Source organism: Falco naumanni, chromosome Z (genome assembly GCF_017639655.2).
Source record: "Falco naumanni isolate bFalNau1 chromosome Z, bFalNau1.pat, whole genome shotgun sequence".
Lineage (NCBI taxonomy): Eukaryota > Metazoa > Chordata > Aves > Falconiformes > Falconidae > Falco > Falco naumanni.
The window spans coordinates 64,047,858-64,067,686 of NC_054080.1; the positions used below are offsets into that span (position 1 = coordinate 64,047,858).

Here is a 19,829-nt window from a genome sequence, read left to right on the forward strand (position 1 = left end):
TACTGAATCAAGAATTCTGCAAAAGCTGTAAGTATTCAACCTCTGAAAGGTTCTGCAGCAGGAAAAGTGCCCAGTACAGTCAACTTGGGCCCATAAGCCATCTTATTAATTTTCTCAGGTTCGCCACTGCCAGTAGGCCACGTAAGGCGCATTCTGCACCTTCTGAAACAACTCAAGGCAGGTATCATCTACTTTGCAAGCACTGCAAACAAACATCTCGGTTATTCAAAGCCACAAAGTATAGTAAGGATATTTATTCATCCCATTGATAAGTACTTGAGCACCAACCTAAAAGCTAAAGCTACCTCTTCACCGAATGTAAGATGAACTGAACACATCAGAATTCATAGCTCAGCTTCTTCAGCTAAGTGCCTAAAAGACAGACAGATGCAAGCCTAAATTACCACATACATCAAACAGCATCCCGTTAGGTCCTCCACTTTCCCACCTCCTAGACTATGGCTTCTTACAACATCAGAATCGTGCATACCGAAAAACAAGAGCACCTTCTCCCTCTTCTGTGTAAACAATCCTCCTTCTGCCCTGTTAAAGGTACAGCTAAAATAAACCTAAATTACTGGTTTTCTCAATGGGCACAGCTCTATTAGGGAATCCATACTCTTTACTAAAGAAATCTTACTCATCCACTGGGAAAAAACTTGATTCATTGTATTTAACATCATTCTATATTATTACCTTTCAATGACAACAAGGTTCTTTCTAGTGAATTTCTGGCTCCAGCTTCATCACCTGCACAGATGTGCTGTAGGAACGTATCAGTATGATGATTCCACAAGGAACATGCAAAGCCATAAATACCTGATGCAAGCTGCAAAAGGAAGAAAGACCAACAATAAATAATATTTGATTTCCTGACTTTGGCTACGGCGTAATAAATTCCTTAATTTTAAAGGCTATTTTAGACTGTGAAATTATTTAATCCATCTTCTTCTATATCATGGGTCACCGTATTTCACTTGCTTCTTCGTTGGACTGTTGTTGTACTGATCCAAAGAGGTTTTCCAGAAAAATATCTTGTCTTAATTTGAAGTTGTTATGATAGATTCACCTCCTTCCTTGACTACTTGGTCTTTGACTCTACTACTTTAAAGTAACTATGTAGGTCTCCTTGATTTTCGTTAAATACAGCCACAGGTCTACAAAACAGCATGAGGCTTCAAAAAAAAAACCTGTCAGCCCTCCTCATCACCTCCTCTCCCACAAGACTTAAAACTGTCTTACAGCACAGTTAATACCTAATTCAGCTTACTTACCCTGGGACACAGCAGTTACATGACTATCTCTAATAAAAATGGTATGGCACAATGCCTACAGTGAAACTAACTTTACTTTGTTGATAGCTGCAAACTATCATTTAAAAATTAAATAATTTTGCTTCAACTTACTTAAAACACAGAATGACAAATAGTTTCTAATCAGCTAGCATTGAAAATCTCAAACTTAATTTACATTGCAGTTTCCAAACAGTGCTTACCTGATAAAGTTATCTGAAGTATAAACAGAAGATAAAAAATTTCTCATTCAGTTATGGTAGCACTTGACAGCTTCACAGTTAAGGAAGAACTGCACTTAGTCTGATACGCATTACATCAATGGAATCAAAACCACAGATGACCTGTTTATTCAGTTCCTTTGACTGAGTAAAGATGAGACAGTAGAAACTCTTGATAATTATTCAATGATGTGTTCATGGAGTTGCAAAAACACATCACAGAATAACTATCAACAGTTTCAACTTACTCATGTTTTGGGGGTTGGCTTTGGGTATTGGGGGTATGTCTCTTAAATAAAATACACTAATACTAGCCATAATAGTAAGCAGTAACAACTCAGATTAAAAAGAAAAACAAAACACAGTTCAAAGCAGCAATAATAGTCCTAACAGTAGAATATACTCTAGATTAACCCATTTGTTTGTCATCCATTCAGTGTACCTTAGTACTAAAAAAATTGAAAACAATTGCTTTATTAAAAACTGGGGGGACAGAATGACAAATACACAGTATCCACTAGGGAGGACCCACCACATTTTTACATTTGAAGTCATTCAACTAGCAATTATATATATATTTTATAATTATAATTTTAAATATATATATATACATATGTAATTTGTATTATACTGCAGGACCTAAAGACCTTGTCATGGCTACCTTGAATTCCTCTAGTCACTAAAACAGGCAAAGTGTGCTGGTGGGTGATACTGTAGGAACTCACTCTAGGATAGAATGAATTTTGTAGTTAAAATGTAATGAATATAAGATACATGACATCCCCAGCCAACATCTTGTGAGGCTGTTGACATCCTGTTATCTGTCGGCATCCTATGCTAAAACACACCCAAGGAGGAAAGACAGATAGAAGGAGCTGGTTGAAACTGGTAACTCACCCAACTCAGCATTTTCTGGCAAAAGGTGAAAAGTACACCTTGAGGAAGACCTACGGCCTTCCTCCCAAAGACCACTGCCCACATCCCGAGGACCGCTGCCCACAGCTCTTGGAAGAATTTGCACAAGCAGAAAAGACTGATAAGCTAATTAACATACGAAGTGAGAGTAGGCGGGTTTAGGTAATGACTATGTATAGGCATTAATTGAATAGTCATTGTTTTATGGTATAAATATAAAATAGTTAGTTACTTTAGACATGCACATTAGGCGGAAGGATCCCCCGTGCATCCAGCGCTGCCAATAAAGGATACTTAGTCACTAAGAAATTTTGACTTCGTTCTTTAAATCATGGGGGTAAAAAGATACTGAAGCTAAAGAATAAAATGAATTATCTTCATAAACGAAAACTGTTCATGATGAATAGTAACAGTAAAAGCAAAGATGGCAGACCTGTTCAATGCTGGATTTCATAATTTGCCAATGATCACAAGGATTCCTATTCAGGATTCCTATTTATGACCATATTTCAAAGATTCAGCAATCTCCAAAGCAGCAAAGAAATGTGAACAATCATAAAAACCCTCAACGAAGTTCAATGGGGAGACTAAACCGAATGTTGTATATCCAGTAGCAGAGGAGGTACCCAAAACCTTCTTGTACCTTATGGCAGGACTGTAAAGAAAAGCACTTCTAGTTTAAGATGAAAGTTGCGCAAAGCTTCACAGTTTCAGGAAAAAGAAAAGTTTCAGATAAACTGTAAAAATGTAACAGCATTCTTTCAAAACCAGAGCCAAGAAGCAACAGGAAGACTCCAAAGCTTAATATCAAATGAATGAGAGGAAAACACTGTAACTTATTTTTGCGGATTTGCAATAAATTCATGGGATCACTTCTCCAGTATGTGCTATTAAAAAAAAAAAGAACATATCCAAATACTGCAGGTTTTAAGACATAAAATCAATTTCTTCCTAAAAGCAGCAGAACATTTTTATTAGATAGAAAAATAAAACTCACTGGTTTTACTTCCAAAAGACATCATCCTCATTGAATAAACTAAGTCCAGAAAAGTAGGCTCAGAAGAAAATAGAAGTTTATAAGCAGTATCACCAATATAAGCAGGTATATTTTCCTATGTGTACTAAAGCAACCAATTCTACCTTGAGGATTTTTAACATAGTTATAACTGTACTATTCACAGGAAAGATGAAGTTATAAATAAGCTGCATTTAGAATTAGCGAATCACAATTGTTATGTCATCTAACATTTTTCTCCTTAAACATCAAGTAACAGAGTTCAGCAAGGGATGCCTCGTGTAAGCAGGACCTTGTAATCTTCAAGTACCATATTACCTGAAAAATTTAACATGTGTTTCCAAAGCTGTACTAAAAAAAAAAGCTGACACTGTAACTATTTATCTGAAGGTATCAAGAAAGTTTGAAGTATTACTTAAGTTTTTAGAACTTCGCTTTTAGAACTTCCATCTTCAAATGGCTTCTTCCATAAGAAAGTTTTTTTGACTCTCCAAAAGTCACATGCCACTCAACAGATGTGAATTCCCCTTACCAGGACACAGAAGCAGCAGACTTCAAAGTTGTCCAATTTTGCCGTCATTAAAAAAATACTAAATTTCAAAAATCCTGAAATGTGAACCCTATAGTGCTAGATACTCAGAAAGTTTCCTTTTCCCACCTGAAGTTCAAAAAACTGTGAACATATATTTTATTCCCAACACAGTGAAACTGGATGCACCAAAAATTTTCACTCGCATCAAATTAGATGATAGAGGAACTTTGGATACTGAACGTATCCACAAGTTTGAAACCAACATTTAAGTATAAAAAGGCTGCTTAAAAAGGGTATGCTTGTTAAAATGAAATTTCAGTGTTACTTTTGACAAATACTGCCTTGTAAATCCAAACAAAGAATGTTACATGCCTTTTCTTTGCATGTCTGAAGTTGTCTCACTCTACGAATAAAAAAAATATACACACTGGAAAAATGGTATTTTTCCTTTCCATAAGGAAAAAGGCTCATAAAAACATACCAAGTTTCTTGGAAATATAAATGTAACTGAGCTTTTTTTGAACCTGGTAAGCTGGTGGAAATGCAGCAAAGGTACTGCTGGACATGACAACTTTAGCAACAAATACTGGACCTTAGGACCTATAAATTCCTTTCTGTCCCTCCACTGAGACAGTATGTATTTAGCTGTTTTATGAAGGTGAGGCTTTGGGATTGCATTTTGATTTTTTTGCTGTATCCTTGAGCATCAATAGTATTTTCAGCTGCATAATCAAGCTGTATAAGCAACACCTTGATTTAGGAGAGTTTTACAAAAGAAGTCATTATCTCACCTGCTCTTCATTGCTTTGGAATTAGTATCTGTGATTTTACCAAACCCTTTATATTTTTCAATTATCCAGATCATATATAATGGCCTAATAAATTTCATAATATAAACTAGTATTTCCTATGCAGAGATTATATTCATCTGTACCTACACATGGCAGAGAGAAAACACTGTTCCTCTACATACACATCTCACAGCAACATAGCACTGTTTCAGATCCTGTCCTATTACAAGAGCCAGTCTTCAGTGCCTCAGACTCCTGACCATTAACATTTCACCTTAACTATTACACAGCCAGAATTTTTTTTCTACACAAATAGGTAAAACTTCAAAAATAGTCTTCATTATCTGCATTATGATCTCTTCTTTAAAATGGAGGAATAAAATAAAATTTTGTACATTCAAACGTAACATGTTTGGAAAAGATGTTTAACTCAATAGATTTAGTTAACTGTACTATCATTGCCTAGCTCCAAATGGGATCTGAGATGCAACAACCTACAGCCAAAAACCTGTGTTCTAATCAGTGGATTCTTAAAAGGGAGAATGCAGGCTGCACGAGACAAGATTTGGCATTTGCATTCACATCTTGCCTTTTAATTAACCTGGAGAATGAAGCTGATCTGGAAAAAAATCCAAACACATTTCCACTGACAATACAACCCAAAAATACTGTGCTATGGAAGCCTAAACCCCAGTATTTTTACAACCCAAAAATACTGTGCTATGGAAGCCTAAACCCCAGTATTTTTTAAAGACTATATTGAATTATGAATCCAGAGCACATTTACAAAAACACTACAAATTCATATACAATAAGATTGGCTATATGACATGATGACATAAGGCTGATACACGGATATTGTTCTGTAGATGAAGCTCTGCTTCTTAACACAGGTTATTATAACAAGACTCAAGCTGCAAGCATAATAACATTCTCAAAAAGATTTCACCTAGAAGCTGACCTCCAGTTATTTCTTACTGTACACCCAAGGTAAAAGCACTTTGTTTCAAATGCAGACATTAAAACCTGCCATTAATGCACTGCCAGCTAACTACAGGAAGCGGCAAGCATGCAGTCTGTGGTTTGCATGCTCTACAATACTGCACCACGTTACTTACATCATAGAAAAGTTTCCTATCTGTAGCAAGCCGTTTAGATGCCAGGGTCTTTGTAACATGATAAAAGGTAAGCAGTGCTCTGTGCTGTTGAAGATCGTCCTGAACCTTCACAGATTCTACAAGAGTGGGTATAAGTTCTGGCCATTGCCTTGGGCAGTCCACCCTGGCAACTTTAGCAATCAGTACAGATATCTGAGTTGCTATCTGCAAAAAAGAAAACAAAACACAGATACCACAAAGTCAAAGTTCATTTAGAAAAATACAATGCAGAAACTAACAGCCAAATAAAACCTGAAACAAAAATACCCTAGCACAGATTGCTAGATTTTTGTATGTTTTTTTCTCAAACTATTTTTAAATTAGCTGAATGCAAGTAAGTATGGAGAAAAAAATAGGTCTATTTCATGTTTATAGTAAATATCTACATAAAATGCTGTAAATATTTACATAAAATAGCCATAAGGTGGCTACTTTGTTTAAATTTTACATAAAGACCACTAAATGCATTTTTTTCTAGAAATCATGTAAATTAGACATTTGGAAACCACTTTCTACTTTGCAGTGTTTTCCATCACTTTCTACAAACAAACTAGATTGCTGAACACACATTACCCTTATTTCTGCTATATCTGAGTTTTAGCTTTTAGACAGACGTATATCACCCCCACCATCTGACTTTGGTTGCTGGCACCAAACCGCACTGATGCCAGTCTTGCCAGCAGCTGGCACCTAGTCCTTGCAGCACGCACACAGACTGAGCTTACACAGGAAGATACTTAAAAGGATTTATTCAGGAGACAGGACAGATGGTGGTGATTAGGCACCAGGTTTGTTCAGACATGGGTACTGACCAGCCACAGTTTACACATCGCTGGCCCTTTTCATACCCTCTCTCTGTCTGTTTCCCATTTTGCTGCTCCACAACTCCCTTCCCATAAACATTCCTCAACAAATTTTGTATAGTCCCTCATAACTTCACTTCAAACATTTTTTGAAGTTCAAATATTTTCATGTTCATATTTCCCCGTTCTTACCCTGTTCGCATTGAAAAGGTTCCCTGATTGGATTAATGAAGCAGACGCTCTCACCTTCAACATACCCTTACAATTACCACCACACTTCCAGCCTAGGGAAGAAGTTACCACCTTACGCCATCAAAAAGAATCCAAGCAACTTAAGGGCATAAGAGGGAATACCCATTTACTGCTTCCTTAGCTGTTTCATCTGAAGTCTGACCACCCCACAAAACTTCCTACAACATTCATTCCTACCTACTTGCTTACCAAGAAGAATTGCTTCAGACAACTGACACCAACATTTGCAAGGAACAGCTGGGAGTCTTATCTCTTTATCTTATATCCTATATCTTTCAGATCAAGTGCTATCGATTGGCAGGAGGGAACAAATAAACTCTTCTCTGTACGTGATACAAGAAGAAACCTCTCCAGGGATGCCAAGAGTACTTTCTCCTTGAGGACTGGCTTTTTAAGTGAAAAAAAAAAAAAAAAAAAAAAATCTGCTGTCACACATTTCAAGCAATATTTTGCTCCTCTCTTTCCTCCATATGGTAAATATCTTCAGAGGGCATGGAAATGATGCTCCCAACATATGGCATGTTCTGTTTTCTTCTCTCTCTCACCTAGAAGTCAGTTTGTATCTTCACATCTCAATACTGTCTAATTTCTTATATTTTGGGGTTGGGTTTTTTCTTTTTTTCTTTTTCTTTTTATACACACAAGGGTCATAATTTTTCTGCCTTTGATGATGCAGGAAGCACAAGCATGTAGCAACTGTGTTGTGAAGTATCTGCAACTAGAAAAGAGCACTCATTGGGAACACAAGATATCAGGCGTATCAGGCAGACTGGGGACTAAATGAAAGGTGCCTCTGAAAGGAAACCTCAATATATGTAATATACAGATTGGGGAACAAGGGACCAAGAAGAGGAGATGGATTCTGTAAACATCCTTCAGTATCACAACAATTGTTTGAACAATTATTTAGGAGCAGGCTGCTAGCATAAAAACAAATCAAAGTCCTCTATATCCTAAAAGACTACATCCCAAAAATATCATAAAGACACACAAACCAATACATGAATCTGCTAGTCTTTAAAATGAAAGTTAAAATGTTCCAATCTCAGCCGGTAACTATAATCTCAAAACTGCAGAACTGTTCATTAGCAGTAAAATTTATAACTATAAAACATGCCATACTATTGCCTTAGCAGGCAAACTGGTTAAAGACTAATGGAGATATGGAAAAATTATTGATAAAAAGTTTGAATTGTTTTACATACAATGCAGTTAACATTAGGTTTTCAGAAACATAAATACCATGCAACCACTTCAAAATTAAATATTTGATAAACTTTATACTACCTAGTAGTAGCATAAATGACACACATTTTATGGTGCAACATGACATACTTCATAGTTATTTTGAAAATAAAGACACAAGTTAATATTGGTCATACTTTTTTACGCTGAAACTATACGTGGACTACAAATTTAAAGATATTTCCTATGTATACCTGCAATAAAAAAACCTGCATTTAAAATAAAAACTTTAAATTCTAGTCAAAATTGTAATTGCACAAAGGTCTTCTACAAACATTAAATTGCCCTAATTTTGATACATTGCTCTAATCCTACAAATAACATTAAACCAACTGAGGAATCCTGAAAAGTTGAAACAGAACTGTCTGCAGAACAGAAGCTTGTTTGCTATACTTTTTCTTTTTAAGTTTTACGTCATGCAAATCATTACTGTATTTTCTTCAAAAAAAGTATTTAAGATCCTAGCTTAAAATATTAGCAAATACTTCCTTGCAGAACCTCATACTCACACGAGCAAGAAAAAGTTAGCAGAAGGAAGACTGACTCATCTAGCTTATGGATATTCTGAGGCCCTAACATTAGCTCTATACTCAATTTAACAATAAAACCTTACGCTAATCAAAATAGTAGCTTATAATTAGTCACTTTATGTAAGACAAGACACTATCACACTGAAGCTTTATTATGCCTATTTAAATTAATTAATGCTGTAATTAGACATGTGACAGCAACACTGCTTAGGTGGGTTTATGCAGCAGCATTCTCAACAGCTTATTCCTGCTACACCACCACCACACTTCCTTGTATGGCTATACTGGGAGTCAGATCAGATAACAGATACAGCTGAAAAAAGAAAAATCACTCAGGGAAAGGTTATTTTTGAGCTACATGAGTTCCCTGAACCATTTCACCAAATGTTTGCATAAACAGCAAGGGACAACATCAACTGCCACTGAAAAAAAACCCAAGAGACAAAACGTTATTTCCAACCTAAATGATTCTATGAATTATGACCTTTGGAAAAAGATCTCACTTCAACACAAAGATCTGTCTGAAAGGCAACACATAAATTGCAACTTGTCAGCTTTACTATTATTATTAAACATTTTGTAAAGAAGGAAACCCAATTATATACCAATACAAGTATTTGCTGGGAGAGTAATAATCGTTCAACACTAACCTGATTCACTGGCTCATTGAAGTTGCTGATAAGTCCAGCACGCAATGTAGTTTTTTCTTCTTCAGAAAGAGCGCTGTCAGGATATATTTATTAAAATATTATTTGACTCTCAATACAAAAAATATTAAGTAATATTTAGAATTATTTTCTCACTATTACTAGTCACAAAAGTTGAATGATCATTTCCATTAATGCATCTGCGTTTGACGGGATGAAAATTATTTTTATACACCATTTTCTTGAAACTCATGTATTTCAGTTTGATACACTATCGAAAGAATATCCTTTGTTTTTCCACTATCTCAAATACACTTAAAAAGAGAGGGAACAGTGAAACAGACAAACATTTGAGGCCTTTCAACCTCAGGTTTTCACGTGACCTTTGTAAACACAAATGGCCGAAGAGAAAGTTCAGAGAGTAAGGTACCCAGATACATTACAAAAATACGGGAAAAGCGTACAAACTGTAAACTGATTGTTATTATACAGTTATTACTGTGGGGACTGATGACTTGAGCATGACTTTGCCCATGCACACTAATGCATAATGACAAAAGTGTCCAGTATAAGGCAATAAGGTATCAGACTGTTGTCTCACAGAGTTCATTACCCAGGGAGCAGTGTCAATTCACACACTAATTTTTTTATTGCACGCCTGCACAGAGATGGGTGCTAGGTGGTAAATCCACAAAGCTAGCACACATCTTAACACACAGTAAAACACTTCATAGACTTTGAACAATTGCTTATAATGAAGTTTAGCCACACTTAATTCTCAATGGTTCTTGTAAGTCTTGATTCCATTTAAAGGTACAGCATACCTTTCCACTGACCAGTTCTGTGGGAAGCGGGCTTTGTTAGTAGGGGACTTCCTTTTTTGCTGGAAGGTGGATCTTTTAATATGGTAATGAGGATAGTTCACACATAGCTACAGTTATTTTCTGTTTGGTCTCATTAACCATTGGGTTTTTCCTAGGGTTTATCTTGTTATGCCCCAGGCTTGACATTTATTAAGGAGTCTATCCCTTCTCCCAAGCCATTCTACCTACAGTCTGTAACATCTTCTCTTTTCTCAAATTCATTCTTGTTTTTCACTGTAGACATTTACATATATTGTCTAAGTAACAGGCTACCCTTATGTTAATAACGTATGTGCCAGCCAGTCGACTGCAAGATGACAGCTCTTTTTGCAAAAGCAATAATCCTATTCTACAAGCAAGCCATACAGCTACACTTAAAAATATGGATCCTCTGAAAATTACAGATTTGAGTGAAAAATATGTTTATAAAGTCTTAACGAATGCAGGGAAAACCAATCTGAAGGATAAATTCTAAGCCTTAAAGATTAATTTTCATTCAAATGCAGCTTTACACTATCTTTATACTTCCCTTTAAGTGACCTAGTCTATCAGTTTAAGATTACAAGTTACAGTATCATATCATTCCTATACTATTTAAGACTGTATACGACCCACGTAATTTTAAGTTCCAAACAGGAAACAAAACTGCTTTTAAAAATGCTTTGTTGTATCTGAAGATTATGCAATCAGAAAAAAAATCCACTTTCATTTGCTGATAGCACCTAGAAAGGTGTTTCTTATAGAAAAAAGACTTAAGTTACCAAACAAGGTTGTTTAGATGAAACTGTTTCACCCAACATTGCAACAATTTAGAAGCATGCATGCAACCATGACATCTCCATGAGGTCTAGTGGCTGGAAATAAAAATGATTAAACACAGCAACACAACCACTTTCTGTTGCCTCACCTCAGGTGCAAATACTGACCTACTGGAGTTTTATACAGTGAGACTTAAAATGATGCGTAAAGCTCACTAAAACAGTTTTTACAATACTCTACACAAATACTAAATATTCACCTTAAAGTAACAGGAGAGGATTTACCCCAAGATCAAACATTTGCAACAGTATTAATAGTTTTCACTGTTTTCCCCTCTGTATGTAACACAAGTACTCACTATTTCCTAAATCAGAAACCTACCATTCCAAGTATAGTACTCAAGAAGAGCTATTTACTGTTTCACTGGTGACTCATAAATGCACACTAAGTCTTATCTTCAAAGGTAATTTATAGCACTCAGGAACAAGATTTAAAGGGCTTTTTATGAAGACTTAGGCCTTAAAATATTTTAACATAAAATCAAATTATGCCTACAAACATTCTGGGTAAAGTTTACAAAGATTTCTGCAACAGTAAAATTTTTTCTGCAGGGAACTATTTCAGTTGTTAATCTAAAGCCACTAGATGATATTTTAGGGAAATAAATTTCTGTGGTCTTTTTTTTTTTTTTTTAAGATTGCAGTATGTAATTTCTGCACACACAGGCATACTCTGAAAGGTTCATAAAACTTGAAAACTCTTACTAATACAATTAAGAAATCTAATGTCAATTAAATGTAGCTTGTACAATACCTCACCTTCAGGCATAACAGCATATAAAACCTGGTTTGTACAGGAAAAGGACTGTTCTGCTATATTTTTTACCTTGTTTGTGAGCTCATGAGACCTTTTGCCTTAATTACTTTTCCATAATTACCATTACATTAATCATATCATACACATATTCCAAGAGCAGTAACCATTCAATTTGTTACTATGAATAAAAATGCTGTAATTAAGCTCTTGCCATTACACGCAAAAGAAGGAAAAGAAATAGACTCATGAGGATGAGCACCTCAAATACAGAAGCTTACGACAAGCAAAGTTAGCAAAGAGTAATGAGAAAGAATAATTGAAGAAATCAATGCAGACGCAAGCAGCATACTGCATTATATGACAGGATTGCAAACAGCTCACCAGAGAGCGGAGGGAGGGATTTACCGTTTAGGTAATAGGACAGTGACATCTGCCGGGGACTGGATCCCCCTGCTAAATGCTCACCCCTGCAGCAGTCACAGACACAGCCACGGACAGCAACACCTTTATCCTCCTTTAATACACTGCAAGAAAGGCCCACAGCTCCATACAGAAGTTACAGGCACGCTAGAAATTAGGAAGAATGTGTATCACTCAAGCTATTTCCCTTCTGCACTGGATTACACCAAATCAAAAACCAAAATAAGGTCTTCTAGGGATGAAATTTATTTATGTTGTAGTCCTTTACAGTTTGCAATTTCAAGGTTTCTGATCTTTTCCTGTGATTGTGGTATGGGGAAACAAGTATCCAGATTTTTTAAAAAGCTCCAAAGTAACTTTTTAAAAAAGGTCTATTATTTCATAAACCAGAAATTCAAATCTGAACAGTTATAATTATCATTCAAACAAATCAGAACATGGATTTGAAATGCATTATTACAGTTTCCAGTAATCAAATCAAAGAACAAAGTCCACAAAAACCAGGATGTAACAGTAACTATCTGTAAAATCAAAAACGTTGAAAAAAAGGATCTCCAAGAAAAGCCATTTATAAGCACACATACAAAATCATAAAATGAGACCACCTTTGGAGGAGGATGACCACAAATACCAAAAAAAACAGGCCAAACTGCCCAAAAAGAGGCTATGACAACCCTAGGCTTTTCTCCACGGCAATGTGGAAAGCTGCCTGAGAAAGCAGGAGGAAAAAAGTTCACAGGCCCATCTCCAAAATCACGCTCACTGGAAAACATGGCTGTACAGCCAAGGCATAATAAGTAGCATGAATAAGACAGACAGCATTGGTGAACAGGTGCAAAGGGCGAAGTATTTCAGAAGGCTCACTTTTTCTTAAAAAAAAAAAAGTTGTTTGTATTCACTGTTTGTTGCTATGTATTTTAGTATAATGATTAAGTCAACTAATGCACTGTCCCGAGAATTCACGATCTCAACATTTTCCTGCTTTGTAGCAGCAGCAGCTGAGAAACCATAAATGCCCAGCAGAGAGGTAAAGCTAGTTCTGCTTGCTTCAACTAAAAAATAACTCCAGCACACCTGTACAACTGAGGCATTTAACTTACCATCAAAATTCTTGGAGAGTGAAAGTTCTTCACAAGTACATAAATATTTAAGACATATAGTTCCAAAAGAAACTGTATTTGGCTCCGATTTACTAAGTAATTAAGGTTATATGAAAACATTATCTATCTGTAGGAACCCTCCTTCAATTCTCATAATTCTTCAAACTACCTACCAAATTTCAATCAAATATATTTGGCAAAGAGCAGAAGTGTCAATGGTATGTTTTTCCTTAGATTTTGTGAAAACTGTAAACAGCCGAGTAAAGCAGACAGACCTAAGTTACCACCCCATGGAGAAAAACACAAGTATGGAATTAGTCTTTCCCTTCAAAGAGGCAGCAGAAACCAGTCACCTCCAACCCAAACATCTGCTCTTCTGAACAGGCTGGGTAGATCAGAACAAACCTTGAGGTACAACAATGGACAGACAAAGCAGAGCTGCTGATGTGACAGACAAGATGAAAGACAAGAATTTTGCAAGGACAACAATCCCTTCAAATACCATGAAATCCAAAACATGACTGGTTCACAAAACAATCAACTGAGAAATTACAGCTTAATTATGGCATTTCTCAAAATGCCCTCAACATATTCTGCTGCTAAAACAAAACTATTTGGGTAACTGCAAAATACTGACAAGATGTCACACAAGAAATCTAGGGAAAAAAAATCAGAACTGGAGAAACAACTGGATAGAGTGGAAACATACTTAATTTACCGCATGTAAACTTTAACAGCAGCCAATACTTTTTTTATGCTTTAATTGCATTAAATTCAGAGCAGAAAAATTAGAAATGGGGAAAAACTGTGGTTGTATTTGAAATTTAGTATAGATTTACCCTGTGGAATCTTTAATAAATGTGGGGGTTGAACTTGGCTGGATGCCAGGTGCCCACCAAGTTGGTCTATCGCTCCCCTCCTCAGCAGAACAGGGGGGAGAAATTAAGATTTAAAAAACCCCTTGTGAGTCAAGATAAAGGCAGTTTAATGAACCAATAGCAAAAGTCACACATTTGGAAGGGAAGGAAAACAAAATATTTTATTTTCTACTTCCCAGCAGCAGGCTACATTTGGCCACTTCCCAGAAAGCAGAAGACAAATGTAAATAATACATGCCCCCCACCTCCTCTTCCTTACTCTTAGCTTTTATATCTGAGCAGATGTCATATGGTATAGAAAATCCCACTCCCACTAGTCACTTTTGGTCAAGGTCCTGGCTATGTCCCCTCCCAAGATCTAGCCTAGTGGTAAGGGGTGGGGAGAAAGGCTGGAGAGACAGCCTTGATGCGGGGTGAGCCCTGCTCAGCAGCAGCCAGAACCCTGGTGTGTTATCACCACTGTTCCAGCTACCAAACCAAGCACAGCACTGTGAGGGCTGCTGTGGGGCTCAGCCAGATCCAATATAATCATGTTTTCTGGTGTTTTTTTTAAAAAAAATCACATTAAGTTTTCAACAGGAAAAGTACAATGAAAGACTGTTGCTCAATTTTTACCTTGGTTCAAACAATAAAATTGTAGTCACTACTTCTGCAGAAAACGAACCATGTTTTTTTTCCACTGGAAGCGCTACTAATATCTATCTAAAAGTATTAAGAAATTGGAACAGTATATTTTAATTGCTTCAAGTAATGCTTGCTAGGTACCTGTAATGTAAGCAGTACTACCCCATCACTTCAACCAAAATGTCAAAGATACATGCTATCTTCCATGCATTTTCCTTTCACATAAGGGAACCCAAACACTTGCAGATGTTTTGCAATTGTATACTAATCCACATATACAAAAACTCTAGTGCCTTATGTAATGATGAAGGAGCGCTACACTATTTAAAACGTCCTGCAGACATAGAATTTCATCACTTTTCCCTCTTTTGGTAGATCTTTGGAAAAGTTTACTATGTAAGGCAAAATACGTTAAACTATCTCAAACAAAGAACACAATGAAAATCATGCATACTTTGTGAACTAGCTGAGATTCATGATCCATAAAATCCATCTGACAGTGATATCCCACCCATTTATATAACTAGCACTACGAGAGAGACTGAATACTTCCAGGTAAGTCTTAGTTCCTGAAAACAGTGAAAGAAAATGGAAACTTTTTGAAATTACACTTTTTAAAGCAAAAAAAAAAGACTTCACAAAGAACACTGAAAAGTATATAATTCTGTAGGTGTTACAAATTACAATGGTACTGTTTCTACCTATTAAGTAAATGATGTGGTACTCAAGAATACAGATTAGATTTTTAGCTTCTTTGGAGAACTTTTTGACATGTATTATCAGCACCCACATACCAGAACAACAAAAAATGAAGACCAGAACTTGCTATCATGATAGCTACTGCCTCTCTCTCATGTATACATTCCATATTTTGAATGAATTAGGAATCAGCTTAAATGAAATGTCTCCCTAATAATCTCTCCCCAAGAGACTTCTAATGTTTCACATCTCTAACTATCAGGAAGTCCGGGTGTTAACACTATAATACTTACAATGTCACTTCAAAATCTGATACCTATGAAACAGCCTTCCAATCCAGTTTTCCAAAGTAAAACATGAACAACATGAGTTGTAAGAAGTAATATGAAAACAAAATGGCTCATTAGCGAGTCCTAACACTGAAACATTTTATCAGTTTCACCATTAATTCTAAAGTAACTTCTATCAGCCAAGGGTTTGCTGTTGTCCAGTTTGGCAAGTATAACAAAACCTGCTGTAGAAGGTTAAGTGGAAGAAAATCAGAACTTACTGTGGTGCAACCCGTCTCCAGTAGCGATCAATTCCATTTTTAAAGTACAGCACAGCTAACCATCTTACATTCACATCCAAGGTATGATTTGTAAAAATATTCTGTTTAAAAAAAAAAAAGATTTAAAAAAGTTTAAAACTGCTCACCACACCACAGACAGGATAGAAATCGTATCAACGTATGCACTGGTGTACATTTAAATACACACATCTCTGTATGTACAGGTGTATATAAACAAAATGCCTTAGCATTTGACAGACAAGTGAAACAATCTGTTAAACATTAATTTTTAAAGACCAAAGAAATCTTTATCATTCGCCCTAATACCTGATTTATTAATAAACCCCAACATACAGGACAAATGTATTTCTAATCTCAGCCAGCTGAACAAGCAATAAAGGGGTAACAAATACTAGCACTAGTTAGTTATTATACTCTTTAATGACATAGCTCTTAGAAGTCTGAGGCACACACAATACAGAGTACTTTTCTATTCTAGTCAGAATTCAGCTTTTAAGAGATTTCTTCATTATCTTGAAAAGTGCTGAGAACCATCCTGACTACCAAAGCTGATTGCAAAACCGTGACCTTGCAGGACAGCAACTCTCGAACGTGCCTATACTGATTCTAGGAAATTAGTTTCTACTACTAAAAAGCTATACACATACATGTATATCTCTATACACAGATGTATATCTGCATCTGTCTATATACACTTTTATGTACCTGTATGTACATACAGACAAACACAGAGGAATTACTTTATATAGTGACATTGTGACAATCAGGAAAAGCTATAATAAAGGTAGGCTACTGAATCTTATTACAGGTACTACTCTGGCTCTCTCCCTGTTTTCTACTGCATCACATGGATCCTTCTCGAGGGGGTGAGATATTACTCCCTCCTTTAGGGAGCAAATAGGTGTGGGCTCAGTGGTCATATTACACAGGAGAAAAAGAGTGCACCACTTGTATCAATTGCTTTTAGAAGGCCACTAAGAAAGAACATGAGAAATGCAGGAATTCAGGTCAAGAACATCTGCTACTCTTGGGTGCCACAGCTGAAGAACTATAAAGTCCTGAAATAACTCAGCATTATAAAAACCTGGGACCTCATCAAGCATTTTCACTATGAATTCAAAACTTAACCTTCTCTCAAACTCTGTTTCTATAATATAAACAGCTTTTTAGATATAATGGCCAACACTAGAAAAGCCCTCACAAACTCTAATCACAAGAAAGCAAAAAGACATCAAGAAGGTATTCATCTCAACCTTAAGAAAAACATGAAAAATGTTGTAGCCCACTGATGAACACCACACAACATGAAAAGGATGTATATAATAGATAATTCTTTCCCAAAGCTCATCTAGGAAGAAGGACTGAATCTCTGAAAGATTTTCCCTGAGGCAACTTAAGCATTTTACTGATATGGAGAAATAGTGTGAAATGGGGACAATGGACATCGATTGTGATTGTATATGTCTGCTCAAGGAATGTGGGTATGGTGACTGGTCATGGGTGCAGTGTCTGGTCACATAGGCACACAGCCTTGAGGAGACAACTACAGTTTTGAGGAGACGCCTGCCCCTCTTCCTCTAACAAAGGGGCTATTTAAAAAAGAATGAGAAAAGGATGAGAGATATTCCAATGCTATCTAGAGGGAGGGAGTGCTAAGTCTCCTTGCTGGAGAAGATCAGATGGTCACAAGGACGTGAACCACCTACAAACCTGCAAGACCACCACATTGCAGGCAAAGGACTGAAAAGCTAACTAACATACGGAAGTGGGGTTTAGGTAACGAATATGTATAAGCGTTGAATATTCATTTGTTTTATTGTATAAATGTGAGATGGTTCGTCCCTTCGGGCATGCACGCTTGTGGAGGAGCGATCCCCCGTGCATCTGCGCGCAATAAACATACCTACTTTATAACTTTCGAGTTATAGAGTCTAATTCCGCACGTCATTTTGGCGAGCCAGGCAGGAGGATTTCTGCTCGGCCGAGGGACCAGCTGCGGAGCGGACGCTCCCAGGCGCGCCCCGGGAGATTTCCTCGGAGGAGCCTCCTCTTCTCAGCTGTTCACCCGGGAGCAGAAGAGAACCCCTGGATCCGCGGATAAAACGGTATGTTTAGTAACGGGGCGGCTGGTGAGACGCACGGAGACGTCTGGCGCGCAGCGTAGTCCCCAGGAGGAAAGGTACCTTGGGAGGGGGTTTGCTGACCGAGGGGTGGCCGCTGGCGATCTTGAGGGCAGATCGAGCAAACCCGAGGTTACTGCCATTCCTAAAAGCCCGGAGGCCTCGTGACAGAAAGCGGGGGGCGGGACGGAATAAGGCGGGATCTCACAGGAACAAGAGGGACCTCACAGCAAAAGCAAAAGGGAAACTTTTGCGTAGGAAAAAAAAAAAAAAAAAAAAAAAAAAAGAGGAAAAAGGGGGAAGCTAAAAACTTCATTTAGGTTGTCTTAAGAATTGGGGAATTCCTAGAATGTAACAACTGAAATAGCGCTCTGTGTCTTGTTTGTTCTATGTGTTGTCTTGTTACATGTTCAAAACTTGGGAGTTATGAAATGTGTGTTGAAAAATAATATTCTGGTAATTCTAGGCAAATAGCGGAAAACTTAACAATCTGCTTAAGACCGGGAAAAATTTGGGTTTTGTTTGATTGTTTGTTTTTTGGCAATTGTTCATTGAAATGCATACTTTGTGAACTGTCAGTGTTCCTAAAAGTTGTACATAAGTGCACGGTACCGTATAGCATACTGCTTGTGTGACTGAGGGCTGCCCGGAGAGTGTGAATGGTGTGATTGAGATGCACATTTTGATTTTCCGTGTATAGCTTAATTATTTTGACTGAGTGTGAGTGCAAGAGTGCTTGAGACACCCTGTTCGAGTGCAAAACGAGTAAGGAGCTCTATCTGCGTTTCCGACCTTGGGTGGCTAAGGCGGCCGGATAAAAACAAAGTAATTAAAATTGAAAAATAGGAAACGGAAGGAGTAAGCCCTGTGAAAAATCGCCCTTAGGTTGTATATTAGAACATTGGAGGGATATCGTACGACAGGGTGGCACCAAAAATAGAAGGAAATTGATTAAATATTGTAATCAGTGGTGGCCTTTGTATAAATTGGAGAGTGATGCGAAATGGCCTCAGGAGGGAGGAACGTTAGATTATAACACTCTCCTGCAATTAATGTTGTGTCTGAGAAGAGAAGGAACATGGGACGAAGTATCATATGCAGACATGTTCTTCGTCCTCCGGGACAAACCCGAGTGGCAAAAGGACTGTGGATTAGTACCCCCTCGGGATCCTACGGTACTAGCACTAGAAAGAGTGTGGGATTAACATCACCTGATCTTTGATTATGGCTCTAGAAAAGGATAGAAAAAAAAACTGAGACCTAAACTAGAAAGATGTTCTTGTTGAAATTTTTGTGTTAAAAAGCTCAGGTTGTGGTTCCTTCTGTGGAGCGACCAGAATGAAACATGTTGCAAGATAAAAACTTGCACTAATGTATGTAAAACCTGAGGCGGGGGGGTGTGGTGGGGAGTTGAGAATCAAAGACCTTGTGAAAGTGTTAAAGTATTGGGGTGAGTTTGTACAAACCCCCGTACCCCCTCGAAGGTGCGGCTGAGTCACGCTGGATGCATGGCAGGGTGTTTGCTGTTTGCCTGCGAAGGCTGGTATGTAAGAACACAGACTTAAAGCAACAAGTAGCA

The 19,829-nt window shown here is 37.2% G+C and overlaps 1 protein-coding gene across 5 annotated transcripts in view; it reads right to left on the minus strand.

Moving 5' to 3' along the window:
* Positions 1 to 19,829, minus strand: part of IPO11 (importin 11) — a 98,759-nt gene that overhangs the window by 65,474 nt on the left and 13,456 nt on the right. For all 5 annotated transcript variants that reach the window (XM_040580152.1, XM_040580150.1, XM_040580151.1 and 2 more), the window contains exons 6-9: positions 16,110 to 16,210; positions 9,404 to 9,476; positions 5,885 to 6,088; positions 697 to 829 (exon numbers count right to left, since the gene is read on the minus strand). In XM_040580152.1, the coding sequence (XP_040436086.1) occupies positions 697 to 829; positions 5,885 to 6,088; positions 9,404 to 9,476; positions 16,110 to 16,210 (511 nt within the window). The remainder of the gene's footprint in view (positions 1 to 696; positions 830 to 5,884; positions 6,089 to 9,403; positions 9,477 to 16,109; positions 16,211 to 19,829) is intronic.